We start from the raw sequence: 15,400 nt of genomic DNA, 5'->3' as shown, positions 1-15,400 counted from the left end.
AGGGCGGAAGCGAGTTTAACCTAGGCTGATACCATGTAAGACAATAGGTTTGGGGGAACTGGCACAACCCTCTAAGGGTGGCCTATCACATATACAATATATAATAAAGGGGTAAACGTTACATCATACATACACACATACGGGAACTATACAGTCTAACAGGCACCTACTCCTCTGTTTCGACGTCGTGCTCTCTCGTACCCTGGAAGGGAGTGAAGGAGGCACTCATTCTGCTAACCTCGTTTTGTTTTGTTTCAGACGTCAAGAGTGCCTCTTCTCTTCTCTTCTCTTGTGACTAGGGAAGTCCTTTTTTTTTTGATACCTAAACGCTTATTATGTGATCACAAAAGAACGTTCCGCAATCGTGTGGGTTGTGGTGATGAGGTGCTCACTCATGTTTGGTTCTTTTCCTGGAGGGAGTTTGGTTGTGGCCCAGCCCAACTACTAGCCGCCGCCCCGCCGTATAAATACGTACGCTGGAGCCGGTCGCCTCCCCTCAAAACGGACCTAGCATCCTCGCCCTCGCCTCCTCCCTCGTCTCCTAGCCGCCGTCCTTCTCTGCCCTGCCGCCAGAAGGTGCTCCTCCTCTCTTAGCACCTCTTCCTTCTCTCTTAGCACCTAGGGTTGGTATGAAATAAAGTTTAGGGTTTCTTTTACATGAGGATATCCCACCATGGCCCAAGTCGTCAGAGTAGTTTCCAGTCTTGCTGATGTTGACGGCGCGCTTCAAGATCTGGACATCAATAACACGTATGAAGCTGATCAGGTTCGATTTCAATTGGATGAGCGAGCCCCCCTTCAAGATGCAGCAGCTATCAGTCTGAGGACCCATCCAGGAAGGCATGGATTCATATTGGTTAATCCAGAGTTGTTGAAGTGCAAGTCTAAGACCAAGGGGACATTAGAGGAGTCCTTCAACAACATGCTTGACGCATCCCTGGAGCGGATGAATCAAGAGATGGAGGGAGTTGAAGCAAGCATAGCATTCCTGAAGGTCCTTGTGCTCTACGATGACAAACAGATGGCTCAGATGGCACCTAATGGACCTCCACTTCTCGAAAGAAATCGGGGAGTACAACATGCCATCTATCCACACCCTCCTGTACGTTGTTCTCTTTCTTTTGGGATAATAAACATCAGTTTAAACCAGTTTTGAGTAGTAGATCTTATGAAATTCGCTTGCCTCCTGTTGGATATATCTCTGTTACTATAACATGTTTAGAAAGAATTATGCAAGTGATTGTTTTGTCTCTGGTTTGCTTATTTCCATCCATGTTATAAGCCAGCCATGGTTTTCATGTCACATCGTTTGAATGAGTTTACTAGTACTTATATTGGGTGCATTTCATTGAGATAACAACTTATAACCAGATGCCTGTATTAAGAGTAGCATTTATTATTTGTCAAGTGGTGTGATATGTTTGCTAGTACTGTGCTATTTTTTGTATAGAAAACTCTTGTAGTATGTTTGCTTAGTATTGCGTTTTTCTCATTATCAGTTCCCAGAAGATCCTAGCTTTGAGCATGCCACACCCCAACAGAGAGTCCCATATCAACATGCTTATGGTACACAACAAGAGAGGGATGAGGCAGCTGCTCGTGACAGGCGTGCCCAGAGGGCCCTCTGGCATGCCAAACTCCGGATTTTGGAGGCAAGGCAGTCCATCTTGAAGGACAAGAGGTCTGAGATGATGTCAAAGATGAGGGTGGAGTTCAAGAGGATTATGGAGGAACCATCTGACTTAGGGGTTGGTTACGCGGACTATGAATTTCCTCCATTGGCGTAGTAGGTAAGTCACCTTTCTTTGGTACAAGTTTTAGACATGTTTATAGATAAAAAAATCTACTCCAGACGCTGATTGCTTGTGTTTGAACACTCCTTGCCAAGTTCCACGAGTTATTGCTTGTGTTTAGTTTTGTAAGCTAATTTGTTGTACAATATACACATCCATGCTGCCTACCTTGTACTGATGATATATCTTTTGTAGGAGCTTACCCTTTGAAGCAACATGGCTTGCCATTTGACCTTTTGCTGGAGCTGTGCTACCCCAAGATTTGTCGAACAACTCCTTGTCAACAATGCCAGCTTAATTACCTATTTATGTACTCCTTTTGGTTGTAGTGCTTAAACTGGTACTCTCTAGTATTACAAACCGAGCATGTTATGGACTATAGTGCTGCACTGCCGAGTAGGCTGGCCTGTAGGTTGCAGTGTAGACTTTAAATTCCTGGTTGTATGATGTACTGTATGCGACCTTGTGAATTGTGATGTTGGTGACTTGATAACCGACAATGTTGGATTTAACTGTTAGGTTATTTGATTGATCATGTGATCATCTCACTTTTTGATCTCTTTGTTTTGGCATATATGTTCAACTTTGCATCCTTGTTATTTTTGTGACATCTTCAATTTGAGATGTGCTTTTTTATTCTGTTTTAATGCATAAACATGCTTTAGGTTATTTGATCATGTGATCATCTCCCTTTTTGGTCTCTTTGTTATCTTGTTTTGGCATATAATGTTTGTGTAAAATGTATGCGCAGATTCTGATTTGAGTTCATTTGGGAGCATTGTATGCAAACTTTGCATCCTTGTTATTTTTGTGATATCTTCAATTTGAGATCTGCTTTTTTATTCTGTTTTTAATGCGTGGACATACTTTAGTTGTTAATGATCCCATATATATATATATATATATATATATATATATATATATATATATATATATATATATATATATATATATAGGGTTGCTAAAGTGAGCCTGAGCGCATTTTCTTTATTCTACGCTCCGACCCATCTTTCAACCGACGTGCTAGTTAGTTAATCCATCCAGGCCAAGACGTCCCAGGAATCAACCGTAATGAGCATCTATCAACGTAACCAAAGCGGATGTGTTTTACAAGGGATTGACCCATAGTACGATAGTAAATCGTACTGGTAGTAAAACTGGTTTGTCCCATTACTTTTGTGTGTGACGAATTGGTGCGTGACACTTTTTGATGATAGCCAATAACAAGATTACTATACTCAATACACGTGTTACTATGAATTATTTTGTGTGTGTCAGCATGGTAACTGGATTACCATACCGATTCAATGCAGGACTAGTATGATACAAGGCAGTAACAAGATTACTATTTTCAACAGGCAACTTTACTAATCGATTAAGGGTTGGAGAAATGGTTCGTTGGAGTCCGTAATAGGATTACTACCAGTATTACTTATTTTACGATCACACATGGACAAGGCGGAGGAGTGGTTTGGCCCAACCAATAACCGTTTAATTTCCTTACTATGTCTGATAGGTTTTTTACTGAGATTAGTGGAGCGGCGCGCACGCAGCAGCCGGAGCGCAGGATTAGAGTATTTGCGCTCACGCTCACTTTAGCGCTACCGTATATATATATATATATATATATATATATATATATATATATATATACTTACCATGAGAGTCCTTGTTGAGTGTTGAATTAAACCTTTCTATCTAAAAGATAAAAATTATCCCAAAAAATAATATCCATCATACTATTTTACGTCACCTAAACTTGCTTTGCTATTCTGGCTTGTCTTAGAAAATGCAGTCCATGTGTGGAGGAGACCTGCGGAGGTGGGTTGGATGTTCTCTCTAAAGTGTTTGGGCAACACAGGAGGTAGCTAACTTGATATGTACATATGGTTTATTTCATTTTATTTGAATGGATGCATAATAAATATTTGTTATGTTTAACTAGGTTCCCGCTGAAGCGGAGGAATGGGGACAGCACTAAAACTGTTGAGATCACTGTCTATGATTACTTTGTGAAGAACAGAGGAGTAGAACAGCACTATTCTGGCAATCTTCCCTGTATCAATGCTGGGAGGCCAAAGCGTCCGACATATTTCCCCGTGGAGGTTCGTTTCAGAGACTTGCTATTTTACACCCCTTGTGAAATTTCTTCTCAGGTCCTGATGTGAACTTTTTTGTGCGACCAGCTTTGCACGCTCGTTCCTCTGCAAAGATACACCAAGGCTCTGTCAACTATGCAGAGGACAGAAGCCTCACGAAAGAATGTCAACACTTAATGATGTGAGTAGTCATCTACTCCAGATTTTTAGCTGTATTTATTTATTTATGGGCTACTGTGTCTGTATGCCAAGGCTTGTCGCTTTTGTCTTTCCACCCCAGCTGGGTGGACTCAACACACCGCTTCAAATTGAAGCAGCCCATCGTGGGGAAGGTGCCTACTATCATCCTGGGGCCTGGGCATGGATGTCTCGCATGGCCTTCCATTGCTGCGGTAAGAAGCGGGATACGTATTTTTTACTCTCTGGTCTGATGAGTTGTCGTGTGGCCTCTCATCTCTAAATACAGAGCAACAATGCACACTCAGTCACCCAAGCAGGAGGTGATGGCTTCCCTGTTTAAGCCACGGGGAGCTGAAGATGATGGCCTTATTCGGTAAGTCGATCTTGAGTCCAGTTCATTGTCCAAACTGTTTCTAGTATGTATGTTGTGCTTCGTTGCACGCTCCTTTCCTAATGGAATGGAATGGATTTCCAGGGAATCTCTTATTGACTTGTACACTAGCTCTGGGAAGCGAAAGCCAGACCAAGTTATTATTTTCAGGTACCAAGTTGTGAAACTACTAGGAGTATTTGCTAATATATAGCAGTAAATTTTTCTAGTTCCTCAAATGTTTCTCTGCTGAAAATGGATATAGCTCATGCTGCTTTCAGGGATGGAGTTAGCGAAAGCCAGTTTACTCAGGTGATAAACATGGAGCTTGAGCACATCATTGAGGTAGTGTATTTATTTGATCCCAACTTGTGCTTTACAATACTTGTAACCTAGGTACAAGTAATAATCATATTTGATCTACTTTTAACCAACCAAGCAACCAACCAATGCAGGCATGCAAGTGCCTTGACGACAAGTTCACAGTCATTGTTGCTCAGAAAAAAAACCCATCACACCAGACAAACTCGCCAGAAAATGTTCCTCCTGGTAAACAAACGTCTTTCCCAAGTCCACTACTTTTTATACGTGGGTTTGCATGCTGTTCTCTTGTGTGAAACGAAACGATAGATCATAACAGCAAGTGTCCATGTCATATTCTCTAGGCACTGTGGTGGATAAACAAGTTAGTCTGCCATGCCAAGAACTTTGACTTGTACTACATGTGCGCGCATGCTGGGATGATTGTAAGTAGTAGACTCTGCTTTCTGCTCTGTTTTTGCTTAGTAGCACAATGTAGCAGTAGGTAGTAGGGTGCATTCAGGTGGGTTTTTTTTTTGTGTGGCAGGGCACGTCGAGGCCAACACATTACCATGTTCTGCATGATGAGATTGGCTTATGTTGTTACTACTAGTCTAGGCTTGGGTCATTCGTGTGACAAATTGTGTCTGAACCTGTCGGCATGGCCTTTTCTTTCTTTCTTTCTTTCAGGTACCAGAGGAGCACGACAGCGATATCAGTAGGTATGTTTGTTTGAAGACTCGCTCGATCCATGCTCGCTGTTTTTTTGTGTTTGCGAATGCATGTGTGCGGTTGGTTGCTTATGTCGTGTGTGTTTTGTTTTGGCAGCTGCTCCGATAGCGTACGCGCATCTGGCGGCGGCGTCATGAAGTTTGAGGACATGTCGGACACGTCGTCGAGCCAGGGAGGGGGCCACACGTCGGTCCGGTGCCGCCAACCAACCAACCGACCTAGCTTGATCTTTGATGGTCTGCTAGCTACACTTAGACTTGGGTGGATAATCAAGTTAAGTGTTTGAACATTGCATGGCTGATGGTATGTATTGTGGGATCATATCTATCTATCTATCTATCTATCTCCATCCTTAGTTAGTATGGTATTTTGTTTGCTGCAGGTATGTATCCTGAGGTGGGTATGGAATTGTGGATGTGTTGTCGTCTTTGTTTGCAATTGTGAATGCCAATGTTTGCAATTGTGAGGCTTGATGCAGGCTGATCGCATCACATGACATGTTAAGAAAATGCTGTGCTCGCTCAAGTTGAAGAGAATTCAATTCATACAGAGAAAGCAGAGTGACAACACAAACGCTAAACAAACAAACAAACTAACTAACTAACTAACTAGATTCAGAAGCCAACCAAGAGCCATGAGCAGCAACCAAATCAGCCAAATTATGGATGGCTTCAGTATCATGTAACAATCTAATCTCCAGGTTCGTTCATTCATTCATTCAGAGCAGAGCTATCTATCTAGGTACAGTACAGTAGAGTACATTTTGTGAACACCAACAGCCGTAAGCAGCGGCAACAAAATCAATCAAACAATCTAAGCAGGCACACTAAAAAAACTGAGAGAGAGCCCAAAACAGTGGTGGATCAAAAAACTGTCTCATCATCCATCATCGCTCGCTCATGAATGAATGGATCAAGGAATTCTTCAGTGAATGATGGTTATGGTTCCTTGAGCAGCTCGATGAGGTGGTCTCTCGCTCGGAGGGAGAAGCTCTGGTGCAAGAGCTCGTGTCTGTAGAGGTTGAGAGACGCCAGCCTCATGTATCGCTCCATGCTCAACCTCTCGTACACCGCCCACAACAACTGCAGGATTGCCACAAAATCCGAAGAAACATACTAGTATTACTGTAATGTATTATTCAGTTAAGCAGAGCAAAGAGAAGGAAGGGAGGGAGGGAGGGAGGGACGGAGCACTGTGCCTGCGTAGCATAGGGTGGGGAGGTCGCGAGCGAGTCGGCCGAGCAGGGCGGCGGCCGGATCCGGGCTAAGAGCATCTCGATCAGGCGCGCTAAACAAGCGCCGCGCCGCAAATTTATCCATTTTAGCGCGTGCACAATCGCTAGTGTGTCTCCAGCGGACGCGCAATAACTATGCACGCGGCATATAGAGTTGGACGCGCGGTCCGAATCGCTATCGCGCGCTGCGTATTTGGGGCGCCCGCTTCCGCGCGCGGCACCCACGAGCGCTCGCGCCGCACTCTCCCCCCGCGCCACCTTCGCCCCGCACGCGCCGGTACCGGCGAGCTGACCCGATGGACGCACGCACCGGCACCCCCTCACCCCATCCTATAGCCGTGAACCCTCCAGCGCCCGCTTTCGCGCGCGGCACACACGAGCGCTCGTGCCGCACTCTCTCCCTGCGCCACCTTCGCCCCGCACGCGCCGGCGCCGGCGAGCTGACCCGATGGACGCACGCGCCCGCACCCCCTCACCCCATCCTACAGCCGTGAACCCTCCAGCGCTCGCTTCCGCGCGCGGCACACACGAGCGCTAGCGCCGCACTCTTTCCCCCGTGCCACCTATGCCCCGCATGCGCCGGCACCGGCGAGCTGACCCGATGGGCGCACGCGCCGGCACCCCCCCTCACCCCATCCTACAGCCGTGAACCCTCCAGCGCCCGCTTCCGCGCGCGGCACACACGAGCGCTTGCGCCGCACTCTTTCCCCCGTGCCACCTACGCCCCGCACGCGCCGGCACCGGCGAGCTGACCCGATGGGCGCACGCGCCGGCACCCCCCCTCACCCCATCCTACAGCCGTGAACCCTCCAGCGCCCGCTTCCGCGCGCGGCACACACGAGCGCTTGCGCCGCACTCTCTCCCCGCGCCACCTTCGCCCCGCACGCGCCGGCGCCGGCGAGCTGACCCGATGGACGCACGCGCCGGCACCCCCTCTCACCCCATCCTACAGCCGTGAACTCTCTAGCGCCCGCTTCCGCGCCGCCGCCACGAACCCTTCGCCCCGCACGCGCCGGCGCTGGCGAGCTGACCCGATGGACGCACGCGCCGGCACCCCCTCACCCCATCCTACAGCCGTGAACCCTCCAGCGCCGCCGCCGCCGCAAACCCTAGCGCTGGGAGCATTGGCCACGCCTCCGCTGGAGCTCCTCCGAGCATCGGCCTCGCGCGCGGCCTCTTCATGCCGCCGCGGATGACCTCGGCGGCTGGTGGCGTCGCGCCGGCGCCCGCCACGATGAAGCCACGTGCACCCCCCTCGAAGCTCCCAAATGCGGCACGGCCGAAGAAGGGCAAGACATCCGCGAAGAAGAACAAGGCGGCGGACGGCTCCGACACCTCGAAGGCGCCGAGGAAGAAGCTTGTAGGGCGTGTGACGAGCGCGGCGGCTACCGAAGCGCCGGCGAGCTCACTTGTTGAGCCGGTGGCTGACGCGCACCATGTGTTCGACGATATGCCCCAAAGGTTAAAAAAATCCCGAACTTTTTTCCTTCATTATTTTTTGAATGCGTACATATAGATAGCTTATTGCATTGTTTTATATATTTGTAGTGTGAACGATGATGCATACATGTCAACTATGGGTGTTGGCTCAAACAATTCGCATTGGTCTCAAATCAATGACATGCATTTTTGAAGACCATGGGTTCGAGGTGGACGAGGATGGTGAGGGCATTGTCGACGCACCGAAAGGAAGAGGAGGCAACTACACCAACGACAAGGACGTTGTGCTATGCAAAACTTGGTTGGACGTGTCGAGGGATCCATCCGTTGAAGGTGATCAAAGTAGAGATGCTTACTGGCTACGGATGAAAGAACACTTTGACCTTCGCAACATGAGTGGAATTGACCGCTCCACACAATCACTTCGCTCCCGGTGGTCAACCATCAAATGGGATTGTCAACAATGGGCGGCCGCACAAAAAGCGGTTGATAAGTTAAACCCAAGTGGCACCAATGATGTCATTTCATCATTCCTCATGTTCACATCATGCTTGTTGTTGGTGTTTCTTGTGCTAACTTGTTTTGTTTTCATGTAGTTAAATATTGCACAAAACTTGTTCAAAGGAGAGGAGAAGAGGACCAAGAAGGGGAAGATCAAGAAAGGAAGGCCATTTACCTTGCCTCATTGCTATGAAGTATTGAAAGATGATGACAAATGGAAGAAGCGTGAGGATATTGATGATTTGGATTTGAGCAAAAAACACAAGCGAACAATTGATCTGGAAGATGATGATGATGAGGATGCATCAAGTGAAGATGGCAAGAGAAGCCCCACCCCAAACTCGGTTTCATACTCGAAGCCAAAATGACCGAATGGCACGAATAAAGATGCAAAAGAAAAGAAGAAGAGGAAAGGAGATGATGAGATAAAAAATTCTATGGAAGGAATTGTCAACGCAAGAAGAGAAGCCGACGAGGTGAGGAAAATGGCAAGGAACCAAGATGCCGCGGCCGAGGAGAGGAGGTTGGCGGCCGAGGAGAGGAGGGTGGCCGCCGAGGAGAGGAAAGTGGCATTGGAGGAGAGGAAGGTGGGCATGGAGGAGCGAGCTGAGTTGTTGGAATGGGAGAAGCACTTGTTCTTCTTGGACACATCTTTGTTCAATGCCGGCGCCTTCCTCTCCCTCTGCCTCGCTGCTGTTGCTCCTTCTTCCTCGCTGTCGCTGCATCTTCTGCCTTTGCCGGAGCGATGTAGCAGCTCGCCATCGCCAGCCCTTTCTCCGTTGCCGCCGCCTCGCGCCACTTCCGAGCACGGAGCCCATGACACTCAGCGGCCGCGCCGGGGACTGGGACGGATCCATCATCCGCGAGGACCACATCCAATTTCTTCACGAGACACGACGTCTTCCTCATCACACCGACGTCAAGGTGCATCTCCCCCTCGCCCGCGAGATCTCTCCGGCACCGAGGGACGGCGAGTATGTCATCTTTTGGGCGCACTTTCTTCGCGGCTTCGGCCTTTCGGCGAGCGGATTCCTCTGCTCGCTGAGGGACTTCTACGGACTGTAGCCCCACCACCTCATGCCGAACTCGGTGGTGCTGCTCTCCGCCTTCATCATGCTCTGCGAAGGTTACCTCGGCACTCTGCCCACACTCGAGTTGTGGGCAGAGCTCTTCTACCTCAAGCTCGGCACCGCCGTCAAGGGAGAGGCGGTGCAGTGCAGAGCCTCCGTCGTGGTGCGGCGCACCGGGACCAGCGGCGGGCTTCACTTCCCGACTATCGCCCTACTGCAGTCGGCCAAACTGTGGCAGCGGTCGTATTTCTATATTGACAACATCAACCTGAAGCAGAACTTCATCAACCTGCTGGCTTACGCAGCCAGCCCGCCTGCCGAGCCCCGTTCCAACTGGAGCTACCGGCCGAAAACTCTGTCGGTGAACTCCGCCAACATCCTCACCCGGCTTCAAGTGATGATTGACTCGGAGTGCCTCAAGCCCTCCGACTTGCTTGCCGCCTTCATGGAGCACCGAGTGCTGCCTCTCCAAGGGCGGCCCCACATCATCAGCGCCATGAGCGGGCGCCAGGATCCGTGCCGCATGTCCATGGAGATTCCGGTCTCGGAGATCGTCCGGCTGGTAAACCACATCTCCGACTGCAAGGTGTCGAAGATGGAGTGGCACTACGGCAAGCCGCCATACAGCCGGGACAACCTGCCGCCTACAGTAAGCATTTTACTTCTCTTTCCTTTTCTCTTTTGCTGGTCCGAGTTCCTGAGTTGTCGGCCTTGGTGCAGTACTTTCCGGGCCAGACGCCCCTCCAACTGGCTCGGGGCGAGGAGTTCACGCTGAACCAGTCGGTCAGCAACGAGGGCGACCCCGACTTGGGGGCGTCCGCCATGGACGAGGACGACGCCACAGGCGGCGGCCGAGGGGAAGCAGGTGGCTCCTCCGGAGACGGCCTGGGGGACTGGCCGGACGACGACGCGGAGGAGCACGAAGCATGCCGCCGCCACCGCGTCGACAAGACGGGCGCCGGCTCTTCGGCCGCGCCATCTGCAGCAGCCGGCGCGCCGAAGCGCCGGGCTGAGGGCGGGCTCTTCGGCAGCCGGCCCAAGAAGCCGAAGAACACGGCCGCCGCAACCAAGCGGCAAGAAGCCGCTGTGAAGGCGGCCGAGTACCAGCAGGTACCGAAGCCGCGCCCAGGGGTGTCAGTGTAAGTACTTGTGACTCTCTCTTTGTTGCATCTTGCTTGTTTCTTGTCTGCTCTTTCTTTAACACTTTTTCTTCTGCTTGCTTGAACAGGGCCCCGCTGTCCCTCTCGCGGGCCCTGGAAGCTTCGGTGGTTGGGGCGGCCAACACCCTGGTCGCTGATGTCTACTACACAACCTTCTTCTTGTAGACGTTGTTGGGCCTGCAAGTGCACAGGTTTGTAGGACAGTAGCAAATTTCCCTCAAGTGGATGACCTAAGGTTTATCAATCCGTAGGAGGAGTAGGATGAAGATGGTCTCCCTCAAACAACCCTGTAACCAAATAACAAAGAGTCTCTTCTGTCCCCAACACACCCAATACAATGGTAGATTGTATAGGTGCACTAGTTCGGCGAAGAGATGGTAATACAAGTGCAAAATAGATAGTAGATATAGGTTTTTGTAATCTGAAATAATAAAAACAGCAAGGTAACAAGCGATAAAAGTGAGCGTAAACGGTATTGCAATGATAGGAAACAAGGCCTAGGGTTCATACTTTCACTAGTGCAAGTTCTCTCAACAATAATAACATAGATAGATCATATAACATGCAACAAAGAGTCACTCCAAAGCCACTAATAGCAGAGAACAAACGTAGAGATTATGGTAGGGTATGAAACCACCTCAAAGTTATTCTTTTGGATCGATCTATAAAAGAGTTCGTACTAGAATAACACCTTAAGTCACAAATCAACCAAAACCCTAATGTCACCTAGATACTCCATTGTCACCTCAAGTATCCGTGGGCATGATTATATGATATGCGTCACACAATCTCAGAGTCATCCAACCAACATAAAAGTACTTCAAAGAGTGCCCCAAAGCTACTACCGGAGAGTCAAGAACGTGTGCCAACCCCTATGCATAGCTTCCCAATGTCACGAAACACGCAAGTTGATCACCAAAACATACATCAAGTGGTACATGATATCCCATTGTCACCACAGATAATCAAGGCAAGACATACATCAAGTGTTCTCATAAATACTCAATCCGATAAGATAACTTCAAAGGGGAAACTCAATTCATCACAAGAGAGTAGAGGGGGAGAAACATCATAAGATCCAACTGCAATAGCAAAGCTCGGGATACATCAAGATCGTGCCATAGAGGAACACGAGAGAGAACATGAGAGAGATAGATCAAACACATAGCTACTGGTACATACCCTCAGCCTCGAGGGTGAACTACTCCCTCCTCGTCATGGATAGCGCCGGGATGATGAAGATGGCCTCCGGTGATGGGATCCCCCTCCGGCAGGGTGCCGGAACAGGGTCCCGATTGGGTTTTGGTGGCTACAGAGGCTTGCGGCGGCGGAACTCCTGATCTAGGTTCTGTTCTAGAAGTTTTTGGGTACGTAGGTATATATGGGTGCAGGGGGTACGTCGGAGGAGCTACAGGGGCCCCATGAGGCAGGGGGCGCGCCCAGGGGGGCGCCCCCACCCTCGTGGGCAGCCCGTATCTCCCCTGACGTGCACTCCAAGTTCCCTGGGTTGCTTTCCTTCCAAAAATAACTTCTCCAGTTGATTTCGTTCCGTTTTGACTCCGTTTGATATTCCTTTTCCTCGAAACACTGAAATAGGCATAAAACAGCAAATCTGGGCTGGGCCTCCGGTTAATAGGTTAGTCCCAAAAATAATATAAAAGTGGATAATAAAGCCCAATATTGCCTAAAACAGTAGATAAAGTAGCATGGAGCAATCAAAAATTATAGATACGTTGGAGACGTATCAAGCATCCCCAAGCTTAATTCCTGCTCGTCCTCGAGTAGGTAAATGATAAAAAAGAATTTTTGATGCGGAGTGATACTTTGGCATAATTTCAATGTAAACCTTCTTAATTGTGGTATGAATATTCAGATCCGAAAGATTCAAGACAAAAGTTCATATTGACATAAAAGTAATAATACTTCAAGCATAGAAATTAAAGCAAACATGTCTTCTCAAAATAGCATGGCCAAAGAAAGTTATCCCTACAAAATCATATAGTCTGGCTAAGCTCTATCTTCATCACACAAAGTATTTAATCATGCACAACCCCGATGACGAGCCAAGCAATTGTTTCATACTTTAATAATCTCAAACTTTTTCAACTTTCACGCAATACATGAGCGTGAGCCATGGACATAGCACTTAGGTGGAATAGAATGGTGGTTGTGGAGAAGACAAAAAGGAGAAGATAGTCTCACATCAACTAGGCGTATCAACGGGCTATGGAGATGCCCATTAATAGATATCAATGTGAGTGAGTAGGGATTGCCATGCAACGGATACACTAGAGCTATAAGTATATGAAAGCTCAACAAAAGAAACTAATTGGGTGTGCATCCAACTTGCTTGCTCATGAAGAACTAGGGCACTTTTGAGGAAGCCCATCATTGGAATATACAAGCCAAGTTCTATAATGAAAAATTCCCACTAGTATATGAAAGTGACAACATATGAGACTCTCTATCATGAAGATCATGGTGCTACTTTGAAGCACAAGTGTGGAAAAAGGATAGTAGCATTGTCCCTTCTCTCTTTTTCTCTTGTTTTTTTTATTTTGGTGGGCTTCTTTGGCCTCTTTATATTTGGGCTTCTTTGGCCTCTTTTATTTTTCATAAAGTCCAGAGTCTCATCCCGACTTATGGGGGAATCATAGTCTCCATCATCCTTTCCTCACTGGGACAATGCTCTAATAATGATGATCATCACACTTTTTATTTTTCTTACAACTCAACAATTACAACTCGATACTTAGAACAAGATATGACTCTACATGAATGCCTCCAGCGGTGTACCGGGATATGCAATGAATCAAGAGCGGCATGTATGAAAGAATTATGAACGGTGGCTTTGCCACAAATACAATGTCAACTACATGTTCATGCAAAAAGCAATATGACAAAAGTAATGTGTGTCATATGAACGGAACGGTGGAAAGTTGCATGGCAATATATCTCGGAATGGCTATGGTAATGCCATAATAGGTAGGTATGGTGGCTGTTTTGAGGAAGGTATATGGTGGGTGTATGATACCGGCGAAAAGTGCGCGGTATTAGAGAGGCTAGCAATAATGGAAGGGTGAGAGTGCGTATAATCCATGGACTCAACATTAATCAAAAGAACTCATGCACTTGTTGCAAAAATTTAGAAGTCATCAAAAACCAAAGCACTACGCGCATGCTCCTAGGGGTATAGATTGGTAGGAAAAGACCATCACTCGTCCCCGACTGCCACTCATAAGGAAGACAATAAATAAATAAAATTGTGCTCCGACTTCATCACAAAGCGGTTCACCATACGTGCATGCTACGGGAATCACAAACTTCAACACAAGCATTCTTTAAATTCATAATCACCCCAACTAGCATTGCTTTGATATTATCACCTCCATATCTCAAAACAATTATCAAGCATCAAACTTATCTTAGTATTCAGCGCACTCAAAAGAAAGTTTCACATATCTTGAATACTAAGTATATTATCTTTAAGCAAATTACCATGCTATTAACAACTCTCAAAATAATCTAAGTGAAGCATGAGAGATCAATAGTTTCTTTAAAACAAATCCACCACCGTGCTCTAAAAGATCTAAGTGAAGCACTAGAGCAAAAATTTATCAAGCTCAAAAGATATAAGTGAAGCAAAAAGAGTATTCTAGCAAATTCCAAAATGTGTAAGGCTCTCTCTCATTAAAGAATTTCAGATATTGATACTTATTCAAACAGCAAGCAAAGCTAAAGAAAACTACATTGCAAGGATAGCACAACTCATGTGAAGAAGCAAAAACTTAGGCTCAAACGATACTAACCGATAGTTGTTGAAGAAGAAAGGTGGGATGCCTACCGGGGCATCCCCAAGCTTAGATGCTTGAGACTTCTTGAAATATTATCTTGGGGTGCCTTGGGCATCCCCAAGCTTGAACTTTTGTGTCTCCTTAATTCCTCTCATATCATGGTTTCTCTTCTTTTATCACAAGCTTCATTCACAACAAACTCAACAAGAACTCGTGAGATAGGTTAGTATAAACCAATGCAAAACCTTATCATATTCTACTGTAACAAATCACTAAAATTATTATTCAACATTGAATACTAAATTCCTCTGCATATTTAATACTCCTATCCTCAAATAGAATCATTAAACAAGCAAACATACGCCAACAATGCAGACATAACAGCAATCTGCCAAAACAGTACAGTCTGTAAAGAATGCAAGAGTATCAATACTTCCCTGACCCCAAAAATTATGAACTAAAATTCCCACTGTAATAAATTTATCATAGCTTAATATGCAAAAAGATTCAACGTTATAACATTCTCTGACTTTTCTAGGGAATTTTGACAACAGCGGTAAACTTTCTGTTTTCAAACAGCAACATGCAAACTAGCAAAATAAGCATGGCAAAGGCTATCCTTGACATTTTTATTGAAACTAAAGATGAAAAACATTATTCTAACTAACAGAAAGCAAAAACTAACAAGATAAAATGACGGTCCAAGTAAAACACATATCATGTGGCG

At 46.9% G+C, this 15,400-nt stretch overlaps 1 protein-coding gene and 1 pseudogene across 1 annotated transcript; both read left to right on the top strand.

The window, feature by feature from the left end:
* Positions 1 to 514: 514 nt before the first annotated feature.
* Positions 515 to 2,341, top strand: LOC123101937 (uncharacterized). The gene is made up of 3 exons (XM_044523184.1): positions 515 to 1,102; positions 1,500 to 1,790; positions 1,989 to 2,341. The coding sequence occupies exons 1-2, from the start codon at positions 674 to 676 to the stop codon at positions 1,785 to 1,787; spliced, it is 717 nt and encodes a 238-aa protein (XP_044379119.1). The 5' UTR covers positions 515 to 673; the 3' UTR covers positions 1,788 to 1,790; positions 1,989 to 2,341.
* Positions 2,342 to 4,365: 2,024 nt separating this feature from the next.
* LOC123082856 (protein argonaute 4B-like) lies at positions 4,366 to 5,970 on the top strand (annotated as a pseudogene).
* Positions 5,971 to 15,400: the final 9,430 nt, after the last annotated feature.

Source organism: Triticum aestivum, chromosome 1B (assembly GCF_018294505.1).
Source record: "Triticum aestivum cultivar Chinese Spring chromosome 1B, IWGSC CS RefSeq v2.1, whole genome shotgun sequence".
NCBI lineage: Eukaryota > Viridiplantae > Streptophyta > Magnoliopsida > Poales > Poaceae > Triticum > Triticum aestivum.
This window is presented reverse-complemented; position numbering and strand designations above follow the sequence as displayed.